At 35.9% G+C, this 13,716-nt stretch overlaps 3 protein-coding genes across 3 annotated transcripts; 2 read left to right on the top strand and 1 right to left on the bottom strand.

Annotated features, from left to right (window-relative positions):
• The first annotated feature begins 1,834 nt into the window (after positions 1-1,834).
• Positions 1,835-3,287, top strand: LOC111800466 (homeobox-leucine zipper protein HAT4). Its single transcript, XM_023684172.2, has 4 exons — positions 1,835-2,023; positions 2,113-2,372; positions 2,473-2,552; positions 2,723-3,287. The coding sequence occupies exons 1-4, from the start codon at positions 1,915-1,917 to the stop codon at positions 3,075-3,077; spliced, it is 804 nt and encodes a 267-aa protein (XP_023539940.1). The 5' UTR covers positions 1,835-1,914; the 3' UTR covers positions 3,078-3,287.
• A 1,608-nt stretch (positions 3,288-4,895) lies between these two features.
• Positions 4,896-7,098, bottom strand: LOC111801152 (uncharacterized). The gene is made up of 2 exons (XM_023685144.2): positions 5,235-7,098; positions 4,896-5,105 (listed from the first exon to the last, which is right to left on the bottom strand). The coding sequence occupies exon 1, from the start codon at positions 6,917-6,919 to the stop codon at positions 5,252-5,254; it is 1,668 nt and encodes a 555-aa protein (XP_023540912.2). The 5' UTR covers positions 6,920-7,098; the 3' UTR covers positions 4,896-5,105; positions 5,235-5,251.
• A 4,010-nt stretch (positions 7,099-11,108) lies between these two features.
• On the top strand, positions 11,109-12,026 carry LOC147791510 (uncharacterized). Its single transcript, XM_087126302.1, has one exon. The coding sequence runs from the start codon at positions 11,109-11,111 to the stop codon at positions 12,024-12,026; it is 918 nt and encodes a 305-aa protein (XP_086982428.1).
• Positions 12,027-13,716: the final 1,690 nt, after the last annotated feature.

Genomic DNA, 13,716 nt, shown 5'->3' with positions numbered 1-13,716 from the left:
CATAATTACGGGGGGGAGGGGGTTATTGTAGTTCAAATGATTGAGGAGAAGGGGCGTGTCGGGACCCGTAGTGACAGCGTGAGATGGCACCACCACTTCCAATTTCTCGCGCGTGGGACCCACGTCACCCTCCAGATATTAGCAAAAATAAATAAATAAATAAATAAATAGTTGTCCGTGGTGTGAGTGCACGTGTCACATGTTGCTACCCCACGTGACTTTCCTTAATATCACGCTTTCCTTAAACCCCCTCCCCACGTGAAAACCACCGCCCCTTGTCCCCATTTTCTCTCTCTCTCTTTATCCTCCCGACATTCTCGCCCATCTTTACCCCTTTCTCTAAGAAAATAAACTAATAAAAATATTGTACTTTTTTTTATTTTATATATAAATATATTCTTAAAATTTTAAAACTTTCAAAAATATTAAAAAAGTGTAAATAACTTTACAACTTTAAAAAATACTCATAAACATTTTAAATCTATATTAAAACGTTCGTATAATTTCTTTTAAAATCATTATTTTTAGCGATAAAATATTAAATTTAAGAATATTTTTATTAATTTAGTCAATTATTTAAATTTTTAGTATTAAATATAATGATTTTAAAATTTTAATTTTTGATCCCTTAATTATTATTATCTCTTTTTTAGGATATAGAATAGATTTTTTTTTTTTTTGAATAATTTCATTTGGGATCATGTATTATATTGTAATAAATGATAATCAAATCATTGCTGTCTCCTCAAATTATTATTTCTTTTTTTTTCCTTCATAAAATATATATAATTTATTATTATTATTTAAATACTGAAAAAATAATTAGATCCATGGGGTTCCGAAATAGATCCGTATTTGTTTCTAATCCTTCAGAAACACGGTTTTATTAAATGCTGATTTAAACAATACCCACCAAAATAATAATAATAATAATAACAATAAAATTAAAAAAAAAATAGAAAAAAGAATAATTTATTATTTTATAACAATAATATATTTGTTTATTTTAAAAAGGTAATTTTAGAAGAAAAAAAAAAGGAAAAAAAAAAAACAGTGTAATGTGGGGCCCCACAGGGAGGAGACTGAATGAACGAAATGAAAAGGTGAAGTGTCGGATTCGCTGTCTTTCTTTCTTTTTTTTTTTTTTTTTTTCCTTCCTCCCATGAATTGGGTCCCACTCCCAGTCCCTTCATCACGTCCGTTGGTTTCATCTCTTTCCTTTTTCAACGATTCAGATTTAACCTCTTCCTTCTATTATTTGCTTCTTAACTCATATAATAAATAAATAATATATTTATATTATATAAAATAACTAACTAAAATAGCCAATGGAATGTTTTATTATTATTATTATTATTATTATTGTTATTATTATTATTGGAAATGGAAAGTAAAAAGCGAAAATAGTATCAAATATGTTTCATTTTTTCTATGAAAAATAATTGTCGGTGTCTCTATCTATTATTTGAAAATATTTTAAATTAATAATATCAAAAGATAAATGATTCTTTTAAAATGGGTAATTTTTTTGAGTATAGTAATAAACATTTAATAATAAGATTTAGTTAAAAATGCTTATATAAAATGATTATATTTTTATTGTAACACTGTAAAAAATGCTTCATTCTACTCCCGTGGATCTCACATTCATGGTTAACCTGATCATAACTCAATTAATAGACAAGGATGTATTTAACCATGGTTAAGTTAAAAAGCAACCATAGTTAATAGAGAAGAGGGAAATGATTGGGGATAATTGGAGGGTCTTTCCTCTGACACACACTTTAATTATTTCCCCATTTTCTCCTCTTGTTTTTGGGTCTATATAATCCTCTGTTTTCCCCTTCTTCTTGGATCACACCTTTCCTTCATTTTCTCTCTCTAGAAGCTCAAGAAATTTGCAGCGATTGAATCATGATGTCTTCCAAACACGACAACCTTAGTTTGAGCCTTGGATTGAGCTTTGATTCTCATTATTTGCAGCTCAATCTCCGGCCTTCTTGGAATGATCATGCCTCATCAGGTTCGATTTCATTTTTAATTACGATTTTTTTTTTTTAATCGATCAGAACAGAGGATGAATTTCTGAGCGTTTTTGTTTTTTTGTTGCAGATCGGACATCGGAAAACCGGATGCCGCCATCGCCGGTGGATTGCGAGGAGGAGGAGGAGGAGGAAGAGGCGGCGGTGTCGAGTCCTAACAGTACGGTTTCGACTGTAAGTGGGAAGAGGAGTGAACCAGAGACCAACAACGGCGAGGATCTTGACGGCGATGAAGAAGACGCTGAAACTTCTAGAAAAAAGCTTCGTCTCACTAAAGATCAGTCCGCCGTCTTGGAAGACAGCTTCAAAGAACACAACACTCTCAATCCGGTAAGTCCAAAACCCGACCCGACTTGACCCGTTTTGTTCCCAAAATTTTCTCGGCATCCAAACAGAAAATTTATGGGGGTATTTTGGTAATTTTACGCAGAAGCAAAAGTTAGCCTTGGCTAAACAATTGGGTCTCCGGCCAAGACAAGTCGAAGTCTGGTTCCAAAACAGAAGGGCAAGGTAAGGAAATTTCCTTAATCTCCAAGGGTATTTTAGTCCAACTTATAAATTAAATCTAAAAATTTAAAATCCCTCCTATTTTGACCCCTATACATTTTTTTTTTTTTACCAATTTAAACCCATGAATTTTCAGATATTCATATTTTGACCCATGATTTTGGTTTGAGCAGGACAAAGTTGAAGCAAACGGAAGTTGACTGTGAGTTTCTAAAGAGATGCTGTGAGAATCTAACGGAGGAGAACAGGCGGTTGCAAAAAGAAGTTCAAGAACTGAGAGCACTGAAACTTTCCCCTCAGTTCTACATGCACATGGCCCCACCCACCACCCTCACCATGTGCCCATCATGTGAGCGCGTGGCGGTCCCATCCTCCACGTCGGCTCCACTTAACGTAACGAGAATGGGCCCGGCTCAAGCCCAAGCCCAAGCCCAATCCAAGGCCCTTCACTCTCGGCCTATCCATGTCAACCCGTGGGCCTCCGCCATCCCGGCCCGGCCCTTTAACGCTCTCCACCCTCGCTCGTAAATACTTTCCATTGGGCCGGATTTGGTGGGCCTCTTTTTTGTAATATTGGGCCTATCTTGTCATATTAGGGTTCAGTAGTTTTATTTTTTCTTTGTAAGATTTAGGGAAAAAAAATAAAAAAAATAAAAAAATAGAGTTGTAAAGTGAGAATGAGATTCCTAATTTATTACTATTATTATTATTATTTAATTGAAACTAATTTTAATTCAAGCTCATTCTTGTAATTTTTTATTAATAATTATTTGATCGTTATTTTATTATTTTTATTTTGTAATTATTACTAGTATAATATATAGATAAGGTTGGATGTATTATCTTGATAACACCGTTAAGACAATTTTAATTGTTTACCGTCTATTTTGTAGTAATTAGAGCTATTTCTAATCTTGACGTAGTTGTAATCAATCACAAAGCCCTTAAACCCATGTAGGTAGTGTCTTGCCATTGCTTCGAACCCGTGTAAGTAGCATCTCAGCTAGTAACCAACTCTTATTGCAATCTTGTCATAGTGGGTCACCAGAGACTTATCCTTTCAATTCTAGGGACAAAACTTGCTTCTTTTAGACATGGATAATGGTCTTAGTCTATGCAGTGAGATTTCTCTCTTTGGGACATCATAGTATATGCTAGCCTGCTCTTCCATGGGATGATAGCTGGCAAACCCTAACCCACATGGCTACCTTGTCACCCGTGATTGGGGGAAGCCACTCCCCCTGTGTTGGCCAACTACTAAAACTACATGAATATCTAACTCCCAGTCTCAAGATACATCTGCTATGCAGGGTAGTCCACTGGTTTGTCATTAATGTAAAACTGAAGAAAAATTGGCACAATATTTGAAAGAATATATGAATTTTAACTCTCCTGAAATTATAGACACTTGAATTTGTAGCAAATATTCGTGTATAAAAGCTTGGTGGGTTGAAGAGATTTAATGAAAAATTATTTAAAATCTATAGAAAACTTGTGAAACTCAAGATTATAGGAAGGTCGGATCGATTTAGGTCTAAATATGACTGCATGCTCTTGATGTCACGGTCATATTTGTCCAAGACATTTTATTTATAGCCGCATGTCGGACGTTCCAATCATGCTTGTCGATGACGTATTGTCTATAGCTACACCCATTTCAAACTTTTTTTTTTTTTTTTTTTTTTTTTTTTTTTTTTTTAAGACACATGAACTTGGCCTTTAATAGTCTTTAGGCTCAACCAATGGATTTAAAAGGGAAAGATTTAAAAAGTACTCTTAAATCATCAAATTATATATATAGAAAATTAACTGACACACCAAAAGATATATTTTTTTTTTTTCCTATCGTCATTGCTTAGAACAGTGTTTTATCTATTTAATTTTCAATTTTTAGTTAAATTTATATTTGATATAAAAAAATTAATAAGATAAAAGACGCACCAAAAGAAGCATTTTCAAACGCAGCCTTGGTCAAATTTTAGCTGCTTTATTCGATTTTTAATAAGCTCCCAGCTGTGGTTCATGAGCATCTTAATTCGACACTAATTTGGACCCAAAATATTCGAAAATATGAAAAAGAAAGTATAATTGACGATGCTGTCCAATATGTTAAGAATTACTACCCTCCACAATGACATAATATTATCTACTTTGATCATAAGTTCCATAGCTTTGTTTTTTGTTTCTCCAGAAGTTCTCGTACCAATAAAAGTGTATTTCTTAGTTATAAACCCATGATCATTCCCTTAAGTAGGTAACGTCGAATTTCCTCTCAACAATCTTTAACACGATATAACTTTGAAGCCGAAATGTTCTATGTCCAAATATATAGAAGGAAATAGTTAATCCAGAGAAACAACTTAATCCATCTCATTTAATAGATAATAAGCTCTCAAAACACATGACATACAACTAAACTGATTATTAGCGTTGTGTATTTCAGCTGCAGATCAACAAACACTAATGGCAGATGCCTGCTGAATTACAATTACAGCATCTGTCATATATCCAGAGGGCGTGATTTTGGAGAAGAAGAAACACTTTCCAGCATTTGAACTTGATGATCAAAGAGGAAAATCATGTAAAAACAAAGAAAAGGGGAGAAGAAAAACAAAAAAAGGAGTTAGAAAAGTACCCTATAAACGTCAGTTGAAGGATTTGAAGTTCAAATTTTGATGAACTTACTGAACATGTTTCAAACTTCAAGCTTGCCTTGAAGTGTTCCTACCAATTTGTCCACTTGATTTCTTGATCAATTCGATTCTTTGAAGCCTGATTTGCTCTCTGAATTTAGCTATGAACTCATCAGCCTTTTTATCTACATCTGGTCCTCCGTCATTAGCCATATTGCTAGAGCCTGCTTCTTCACAACTTGTTTCATTGAAATCTCTCCTTTTCACATTGAAAGGTTCTCCGTTATCTTCCCGGATAAACTGCCCCACTACATCGTCTTCTTCTTCTTCGTTTTCCATGTCGTCGCCTGCTTCCATGGCTAGTTTTTCAACTAGGTTTTCTTTATCTTCATCTGGAAACTCTATGGGGTTTTCTTCAAATTCTTGTGCATGGGGATTCTGTTCCATCTTCCCCTTCAATTGATCAGTTCCTCCAAATTCTCTCCCTCTTCTTGGTGGCTCATTCACAACTTCTCCTGGTCTGATTGTTCTAACAGATTTCCCCATTGATTGACCATCTACATAATTTCTAGGCAGAACTTCAGCACTTGAATTAGCATCCATCATCAGATCGATTTCATCTCCTGTATCACGAATGGATCTTCTAGGTTTGGTAGTAAGGCTTCGTCTCAAATCATTTTGATGAGATACATCACTTTCATGCAGCCAAGAGTTCGGTTTCATTGAGGATATTCTTCGAACAGTTGGTGGGGGCGGAGGCGGAGGCGGAGGCGGAGGCGGAGGTGGAGGAGATGAATAAAAGTTCTTCTTCCTCACCAAATCCTCAGCACTCTTGGCCTGTAATTCAGGTGACACAGTAGGAGAAGGAGATGGTTTCCTAGGAGATGGAGAGGGAGATAGTTTCTGAGTGCTAATGGCACTGGCTCGAGAAGACCTTGAAGTTGGAGGTCTTGACGATCGAGAATCGATCCAACTCGATTCAGATTCCTCCATGGGAGCAGCAGGAGAATACATAGGAAGGTTATCGGCTTCTTCTTGCACCTCCTTCCTCTCCGATCTCGAGCGCCATGGAACTGGGGAAGGAAGAACGATTTTCTCATTCAACTCCTCATTCGAACTCCTCATAGGCATACTCAAAGATCTTCTCGAACTCACTCTCCGCTTAGATCCAGAAATGGTTTTATACTCATCGTCCACAACAACACGAGATTTCAAGCTACGAACAGGAAGAAGCAGAGGTTTCTCACTCCTAACTCTCTGCTCATTAACAACAGGACGTTCTTCAGCAACAACGACAGATTCATTTCTAAAATACCGATTACTCCATGTTTGAACCTTATTTTCATCAGGTGAAGACACCGATTCATCATTAGCAGACGGAGTTCCAGGCTCATCATCAAAAACAGACGAAACATGAAGCAATCGAGAAACATAAGATTGAACATTATCAAATCTAGAGACACTAATTTCATCCTCTATCTCATCAGTTCTTCGACTAAAGAGGCCATAAGAAACAGCGATTCCAACGAAAAGAAGGTGCAGAAGCTCCCAGCTTCTGGTGAGTAACGTTTGATTAATGAACTCAGGGGCTTGGGAGGGGACTAAAGGGAGAATCACCAGAAAGAAAATGGCCGTTAAAACTTTGTACAAGATATGGCTATGGAACTTACTTGGAGTAGGCTGATTTTGCCCCGCCGCGAGATTCGAGGGTTTGGCATGAACGTCTGATTCCGCCATTGAAGAAGGATGGAGAAAGAGATTCTTATTCTTCTTGGAGTTCGATGAACGGAGGGTAATGGAGTTGCAGAGAAGGGATGAAGAAGATGAAGATGAAGACTTAATGGCGAAGAAAAAAGATAGAGATAGAGAGAGAGAGAGAGAGTTGCAGAGAAGGGGAAAGAGTTTGGAGAAGGAACAAAGAACAATTTGAAGCTTTTCTTTTCGAACCACTTTTTAACGGTTCCTTACCAATTGACCAATATACCCTTCCCTTTATTATTTTATTATTCTCTCCCTTTTTTTTTTTTTTTTGTTATAATAATAAATAGATAAATTACAAATTTTAATTTACCTGTTACTGAAAAAATTCTAAAATTTAAAAATTATTTAATGGATCTATAAATTTTTTTTATTTTTTATTCAAAATTTATTTAAAATAATTTTTATTAATAACTTTGTTAATTTAAAAAAACATTATATATAAATAGAGATTTTATAGATCAAATTATCATTTTTAAAATTTAAAAATTCATTACACATTAAATAGTTTATAAACTAAAATTTTAATTTAATTCAAACGGCTAAATGTCCATTTTAATTTTGAACTATGTCTTTGAAAGGACAAATCTGCTCATGAAAAACATGGACTTTTAAGTAATCAACCATAGTTCTTAAGAAAAATAAAAATGAAACAAATTCATAGGGATAATGAAATAATAATTAAATTAAAATTTTAATTTAATTCAAACAAATAGAGGCGAAATGTCCATTTTAACCTTGAACTATGCGTTTGAAAGGACAAATCTGCTCATGAAAAACATGGCTTTTAAGTAATCAACCATAGTTCTTAAGAAAAATAAAAATGAAACAAATTCATAGGGATAATGAAATAATAATTAAATTAAAATTTTAATTTAATTCAAACAAATATAGGCGAAATGTCTATTTTAACCTTGAACTAGGCATTTGGAGGAAGACAAATCTACTCATGAAAAACATGGGCTTTTAAGTTTTTAAGAAAAATAAAAATAAAACAAATTCATAGAGTAATGAAATAATAATTGGAAAAAAAGGAGGTTATAATCGGAAAGTAAAAATAGGGGTAAAAATGGCAATAGAGGAAAAGGGAGGGGGCAAATGGGCTGCACAGAAATTATCAGGATTCTTCTTTTGGACTGCTTACGCTAGCTTTTTAGTGGAAGCTCAATATTTAAAATTAAAAAATTATTCTTAAAGACCACGCAGACTCTTCTTCCTATGCGGTCTCGATCGGTTCGATATATTCGACTAATTTGATTCAAAATAGTTCGAAAGTTCTAGTTTGGTTAGGGTAGATCGGTTCATGAGTTATTTGAAATAAGCTGTTACAAATACGATTATTATATTCAAATCAATTTAAATCAAATATGTATGGAAGAAATTGAGTCGATTCAATTAGGGTGGATTGGTTTATAAATTATTTGATTTCGAGAGTGGTTTAAATTCGTTTTATATTGAAGTAGTTGAACTCATCCGTTTGATCGCATGTCTTTTGGATTAAATTGAACCACGTATGTGAAGATCAAAAGAACGAACATGCTTAGATTCTATTAGGGTATATTAGTTTGTGGGTTTCTTACTTCCGAAGTCACGTTGTAAGAGTCCAAGTCCACCCTTAATAGATACTGTTCTTTTTGGACTTTTCCTTTCGAGATCCTCTCAAGGTTTTTAAAATGGTCTGCTAGAGAGTGGTTTCCACATCTTTATAAATAATGTTTCTTTCCTCTCTCCAATTGATGTGAGATCTCACAGACCCCCTTTAGGGCCCTACATCTTTGCTGGCACACCGTCCAGTGTCTAGTTCTAATACCATTTGTAACAATCCAAGCCCACCTCACACACACCCCTTCGGTGCGCTGAATCCTCCACCGCTCGGTGTCTAACTCTAATACCATTTGTAACAACCCAAACCCACCTCACACACCCCCCTTCAGTGCCCTACATCCTCCACCGCTCGGTGTATGGCTCTAATATCATTTGTAACAACCCAAGCCCACCTCACACACCCCCTTCAGTGCGTTGCATCCTCCACCGCTCGGTGTCTGGCTCTAATACCATTTGTAACAACCTAAGCCCACCTCACGCCCCCCCTTCGGTGCCCTGCATCGTCCACCACTCGGTGTCTAGCTCTAATACCATTTGTAACAACCCAAGCCCACCTCACACACCCCCCTTCGGTGCCCTGCATCCTCCACCGCCCTGTGTCTAGCTCTAATACCATCTGTAGCAACTCAAGCCCACCTCACACACACCCCTTCAGTGCCCTACATCCTCGTTGGCACACCGCTCAATGTCTGGCTATAATACCATTTGTAACAGCTCAAGCCCACCGCCAGTAGATATTGTCTTATTTGGGCTTTTCTTTTCGGGTTTCCCTTCAAAGTTTTTAAAAACGCATCTGCTAGGGAGAGGTTTCCACACCCTTATAAAAAATATTTTATTTCCTTCTCTAACCGATGTTGGATCTCAGAATTTTGTTCTACAAAATAGATATGTTCACCTTTAACTAATCTCCGTAGACAATCATTTGACCTTACTATATACAGTTGACATGGGTGACACCATAGACTGAACTCATTTCCTCTTATTTTCTCAAAATCGTGATGCCTACCCGTTCAACTCAACGTCATTAATTCGTAAGTTCTTCAACTCAATTGAACAAATCAAACGAGACAGCTAGCACACGAGCACTTTTTCTCATCTACTTGAGTAGCTCGGGATAAAAAACATTGTAGATAAAGTTAAGGTTTATATTCTTTTTGTTTAGCACAATATTGAATTGAAATATAGGCCAATGAGGAAAAGAATTCCTCCTCTCAATGGATAAAGAATCAAAGAATAATATATTCTATAAGTTCCATTGGATTTGAGTTTGATAGCCATTGGTGATAAGAGAGAGCTCTTTCATCCGAATTTATTCAATCAATTGAAAATGACATTTAATTATTATTCTCATTTCTTCCCATATTTTATTCTTATGGCATGCATAGATTAATTCAAAAAAATTCGATGACTGAAAAATCTGATCAATTCAGCCCAACTCATACGATTTGGGTTGAGTTATAAATTTACTTGAATTAAGTTGGGTTCAAATAAATAATTTTTTTTTTTAATTTGATTGGTCGTATGTTTCTCTAAAACTAGATTGAGTTGAATAGAACAAACTTGAATTTATTCTTAATTTTTAAAATTAATTTTTTACAATATAATTATATATACATATATCTATTTATATATTATATATATATATATATATATATATATATATATATATATATATATATATATATATATATATTTATAATATATTCACTCAATATTTTAATTAAATTTTAATTTTAATTACATATTTAAAAATAAATAAATATATATTTTATGAAATAATATTTTACTTTTATTAAAACAAAAATTTGAATAAATAACTCGAACAACAGGAATTAACTCAACCTAATAAAATTTATGGTTGAGTTGGGTTAAATTGAAATTAATTTAAAATTAATTTAAAAAATGGGTAAAAATATGGGCTGGGCTTTCAGTATTTCAATGTGGACTAGACATTAACCCAAAACACTAACATGGGCTCTTGAGCTTTGACATTGGGCCAACTAATGTGGCCCAATGTTAGAAGCATGGTAGTTATAAAGTGAAATACACTATAATTAAGATAAAATTGGTAATTAAAAATTGTAAATAAAATAAAAAGTATTATGGTGTTTTTTTAATGTAAAAATGTATTAGGGTTAATCAAATATTAAGTTAATAAATAATTGTTTATCGTAATCAAGGGTTACGGGTGTTGGATGATGGAAGTCCCACATCGACTAATTTAGGGAATGATCATGGGTTTATAAGTGAGGAATACTAACTCCATTGGTACGAGGCCTTTTGGGGAAGCCCAAAGCAAAGCCATGAGAGCTTATGCTCAAAGTGGACAATATCATACCATTGTGGAGAGTCGTGTTCGTCTAACATGGTATCAGAGCGAGGTGAGTGTAGGTTATCTGATCTCTTGGAATTCTTAGTATGCTCTGTGGTTGCAGCTCTGTCTGATTTTCAACATCAGAAACGATTTTTTGAGATTAGTAGTGAGTGAGTTTCTTTTGTATCGTGAGTAGTCTGTGACTCTGCAAGTCTTGTGTCGAAAGAGCTTGTTTGGTATTACTGAGGTATGGCCAACACGATGGATGATTTCCAAATCGTTGGAGGAATCAAGAAACTCAACAACAACAACTACAACACGTGGGCAACATGCATGATGTCCTATTTACAAGGACAGGATGTTTGGGAGATCGTTGGCGGGTGCGAAACTACGCCGCTAGAGGGTGATTCCAACGGCGCCTTGCGCAAATGGAGAATCAAAGCAGGCAAAGCAATGTTTGCCATGAAGACCACAATCGAAGAAGAGATGTTAGAACATATTTGGGATGACAAGACACCGAAAGAAGCATGGGACACGTTTGTGATGTTGTTCTCAAAGAAGAACGATACGAGGCTACAACTTCTGGAGAATGAGTTGTTGTCAATTACACAACGTGACATGACGATTGCTCAGTACTTCCACAAGGTTAAATCGATCTGTCGGGAGATTACTGAACTAGACCCAAAGTCCGCCATTGTAGAATCTCGAATGAAGAGGATTATAATCCACGGATTGCGACCAGAATATCGAAGCTTCATTACTGCTATACAAGGATGGCCCACCCAACCATCACTTGTAGAGTTCAAAAATTTGTTAGCCAGCCAAGAAGCCATGACTAAACAAATGGGAGGCATCACATTGAACGGTGCAGAAGAAGCACTCTACACAAGTGAAAGTCGGAGCAATAATAGGCCGTCTACCAAATGTGGATACAATGGTGACAAAAGAAGAAGCCACCAAGGAACTTCACAACCTGAGCTCTCTCAGAAGAACGACAACAAGAGTTTCCAAGGAAAGAGATTTGAAGGTATTTGCTATAATTGCGGGAAAAAGGGCCACATGTCTAGAGATTGTTGGTCCAGGAAAAAGTCGGTTGAAAGCAATGTGGCAATATCCAAAAAGAAGATAGAGGATGAATGGGATGCAGAGGTACTATGTCCAAAGTAGAAGACAAGCTAGCACTCATGGCAATAATGGAAGAGCATATTGATTATGAGGATGACTGGATCATTGATTCACGATGCTTAAACCACATGATTGACGATCAAAGTGGTGCAATAGAAGAGGGGTGGCCCTCAGAGAAGGATGTATTACCAGGTCTTGAACAAATTGAAGAAATTCTTCTACAGAACACGGGGAGCAAACTGAAGAAATTCTTTTACAGAACACAGAGGAGCAAACTGAAGAAATTCTTTTACAGAACACAGAGGAGCAAACTGAAGAGATTCTTCCACAAAAGACGGGGGAGAAAATTGTACACATTTTGCTTAAGTGCTGATGTGCCTGAAGATTCAAGTGACACTAGTGTTGGTGAGCAAGAAGTGACTCAACCAAGCGAGCCTAGTGAAAATGAAATGACACCTCAACAACTTAGACATTCAGAAATAATCCTAAACGCAAATCCAGAGTATGCCAACGCAGTAGAAGACGAAGTTAATGAGCTGGAGACATATGAAGAAGCATCACAAAACTCAGCTTGGCAGAAAGTAATGGAGGAAGAAACTATAGCCTTGGAACAAAAATGTGTACCCGGATGGATCAATCGTGAGATACAAAGCTCAGACTATAGATTCAGGGTTCTCTAAAGAATATGGACTATACTATGATGAAACGTTTAGTCCAGTGGCAAAGATCATTATCGTACAAGTTCCTCCAGTACTTACGGTAAATAAAGATTGAAAATTATGGCAGATGGATATGAATAATGCTTTCTTGCATGGAGAGTTAAACAGAGAGTTCTACATGAACCAACCGAAGAAATTCGAAAATGAAGTTGGTGTCATTGATCAATATATGCAAAATCCGAAGAAGGCTCATTTGGATGCGTCTCGACGAACCTTGAGATATGCCAAAGGTACAATCAATTACGATCGTTTATACAAAAGAAGCGAAGACTGGAAGCTAGCTGGATATAGTGATGCTGACTATGCACGAGACCATGATACTTGGAGGCCAACCACTGGATATGTGTTCAAGTTTGGTTCAGGAACAATTTCTTGGTGTAGCAAGAGACAACCAACAGTATCATTATCAACTACAGAAGCAGAGTATAGAGCAGCTCAGGAAAATACATGGTTAAAACTTTTGATGGAAGATTGGCACCAGAAAATTGAGTATCCAATACCACTTCATTGCGACAACCAATCTGCGATTCGCCTAGCAGAAAATCCGATGTTTCGTGCTAGAACAAAGCATGTGGAGGTGCACTACCATTTCATTAGAGAGAAGGCCCTAAAGGAAGAAATCGAGATGCAGCAGATCAAGACAGATGACCAAGTGGCAGACTTGTTTACAAAAGGGCTGAATACTGGCAAACATGAGAGCTTTCACTGTCAGCTCAACATGGTGCAGCGAATGAGGACTAGTGCTGAGGGGGAGTGTTGAAATATCATCACTAGCCCAATAGAGTCAAGCCCAATAATTGTACTAGCCCAATAGCGACAAGCCCAATAGTTGTACGAGCCCATCATATATTTATTTTAGTAGTGATTTAGGAAAAATACCTTGAGATTTTAGGAGAAAGAGATCTAGATATTTTAGGAAAAAGATTCCGATTTGTTAAGTCTAGATTTAGATTTGTTAGGTCTAGATTGCGTAGGGTATAGTATAAATACCCCTTCACCCTACCTAGGTTATT

This window comes from Cucurbita pepo, chromosome 8, assembly GCF_057944985.1.
Source record: "Cucurbita pepo subsp. pepo isolate OVF chromosome 8, ASM5794498v1, whole genome shotgun sequence".
NCBI lineage: Eukaryota > Viridiplantae > Streptophyta > Magnoliopsida > Cucurbitales > Cucurbitaceae > Cucurbita > Cucurbita pepo.
Note: the sequence above shows the minus strand (reverse complement) of the source record. Positions and strands in the feature narration are given on the sequence as shown.

Coding starts and splice junctions, on each gene's coding strand:
- LOC111800466 (XM_023684172.2), top strand. CDS start 1,915: ATGATGTCTTCCAAACACGACAACCTTAGTTTGAGCCTTGGATTGAGC. Junction 2,373..2,472: donor AACACAACACTCTCAATCCG/GTAAGTCCAAAA, acceptor AATTTTACGCAG/AAGCAAAAGTTAGCCTTGGC. Junction 2,553..2,722: donor TTCCAAAACAGAAGGGCAAG/GTAAGGAAATTT, acceptor TGGTTTGAGCAG/GACAAAGTTGAAGCAAACGG.
- LOC111801152 (XM_023685144.2), bottom strand. CDS start 6,919: ATGGCGGAATCAGACGTTCATGCCAAACCCTCGAATCTCGCGGCGGGG.
- LOC147791510 (XM_087126302.1), top strand. CDS start 11,109: ATGGCCAACACGATGGATGATTTCCAAATCGTTGGAGGAATCAAGAAA.